At 45.1% G+C, this 1,715-nt stretch overlaps 1 protein-coding gene across 1 annotated transcript; it reads left to right on the forward strand.

The window, feature by feature from the left end:
- Positions 1 to 1,715, forward strand: LOC111622227 (peroxisomal carnitine O-octanoyltransferase-like). The gene is made up of 4 exons (XM_023364580.1): positions 1 to 356; positions 542 to 635; positions 714 to 833; positions 912 to 1,715. The coding sequence occupies exons 1-4, from the start codon at positions 290 to 292 to the stop codon at positions 1,030 to 1,032; spliced, it is 402 nt and encodes a 133-aa protein (XP_023220348.1). The 5' UTR covers positions 1 to 289; the 3' UTR covers positions 1,033 to 1,715.

Here is a 1,715-nt window from a genome sequence, read left to right on the forward strand (position 1 = left end):
CGAGGGTTGTCCATCCAGATATGTCTGGCTGCCCCATTGTGGGCCTAGCTGAACCCATAATGGGCTTGCGAAAAGAGGCCCACTTAGTGCCCAAAGAGCAGAAAAAAAATTAAGTAAGCGGATCAATGGCTTAATCCGTTTAGTACGAAACGAACTACACCATTGGCCGACTTACTGGTTGGTTCTGCTCTTAACATTTGACCTGCCTGCACGCGTAGCGAATTACGGCACAAATTGAAAGAAATAAGAGTTTATTAACCACGATGTTCTTTTGTAGCCGTCGGAGCAGATGAAATTACTGAGGAGAGCCATCGAAAAATTCACCCACTTAATGGCCGAGTGTACAAATAATAGAGGTAAATTTTTCTTCTTATCTGCCAGTAGGAATCAAAATCATTATTTTTGTTTCCAGGCTAATAAAATATTAATACGAGATTTATGGTGGCCGGGCCTACGGGTTCAAACTGCGGCTTTTAGGCTATATCTTAATTTTCTAGAGACTAAAGATTATTTTAAGTAAGTGTTTTATTGTGTATTTAAGGGTGTGACAGACACTTCCTGGGACTTTTTATGATCTGCATGGAAAACGGAGATCCCATTCCGGAAATATTCTTGGATCCTTCCTGGGAAAAGAGGTAAAAATTTAATTTTTTAACTCTCGGCCGCCACCAGCTTATTTAAAGTAACTTGTTATTGTTATTGTAACTCGTTAGCGGAGGAAGCGGAAAGTTCATCCTGTCCACCAGCTGTACGGGTTACACATCGGTAACGGGCGGAGTCATGCCCATGGTAGAGAACGGTTACGGTTGTTTCTACAACGTAGAGAATAACAGGTGAGGCGTCGCTTTTCCAACTTCACTAATCCTAACACCGCCGAAGGCGGCCACTGACCACCCCTGAAATTTTTGCAGGATCGGTTTCTGCATCACCGCTTTCCGCAAGAATCCTGGAACCGTGCCCGAGAGGTTGTTCGAGAGCCTGTGTCACGCCTTGTCCGACATGCAGTATATCGTCACCACCTCCAACCTGTGAATCCCGGACGGGACTCGGTGGCTCCCGCTCTTCCGGACCAGAAACCCAATGGATTTTTAATTAATAGCGTCCGGGTCAGACGGGCCGGATGCTATTATTTTTAAGAGACGACGCAACCAGTTTAGTTTTGAAACTGCCTTAAAAATCGCCTAGGGGCGTTTAGAGGAGGCAATATGGCTGTCGGACGGTACTCCTGTTTGCATCGACCTGGACGGAAATTGTTACTTACCGTCGAATTTCTTTATTTTCGTAATTCCCGTCGCCCGTTACGGCGGCGGATGGTCTGGAATAATTCAGGAAACGTCCCGGAATTACTGGCCACCCCAACTGCCTCCCCGCCGCACCGGTTCGCGGAATCATCGCGTCTGTCGATTTTTCGGAATATTTTTCAAATTCCGTTAAGAATTTTCCGTCCTTTCGGATTTTTACCGGCCACTCTCGTCTCCCCCGCCAAACTAGAGAATTCTTTACATTAAAGAATTCCCCCGTTAAATTCGCCACGCCAACGACCGGATGGGAACTGCCACCTTCGATCCCCCCATTAAATTTTGACGGACCCGAGAAAATGCAACGCGCGAGAAACCATTTTGTTATCGTTGTTAAGTTTTTGTATTGTTTTAAGATTTTTTCAAACGGTAAAGTAAATAAATTAGTACTTAAAAACACTGGTGCTTGTGTTGGAT

Source organism: Centruroides sculpturatus, unplaced genomic scaffold (assembly GCF_000671375.1).
Source record: "Centruroides sculpturatus isolate CEXI.00-Female unplaced genomic scaffold, Cexi_2.0 scaffold219, whole genome shotgun sequence".
NCBI lineage: Eukaryota > Metazoa > Arthropoda > Arachnida > Scorpiones > Buthidae > Centruroides > Centruroides sculpturatus.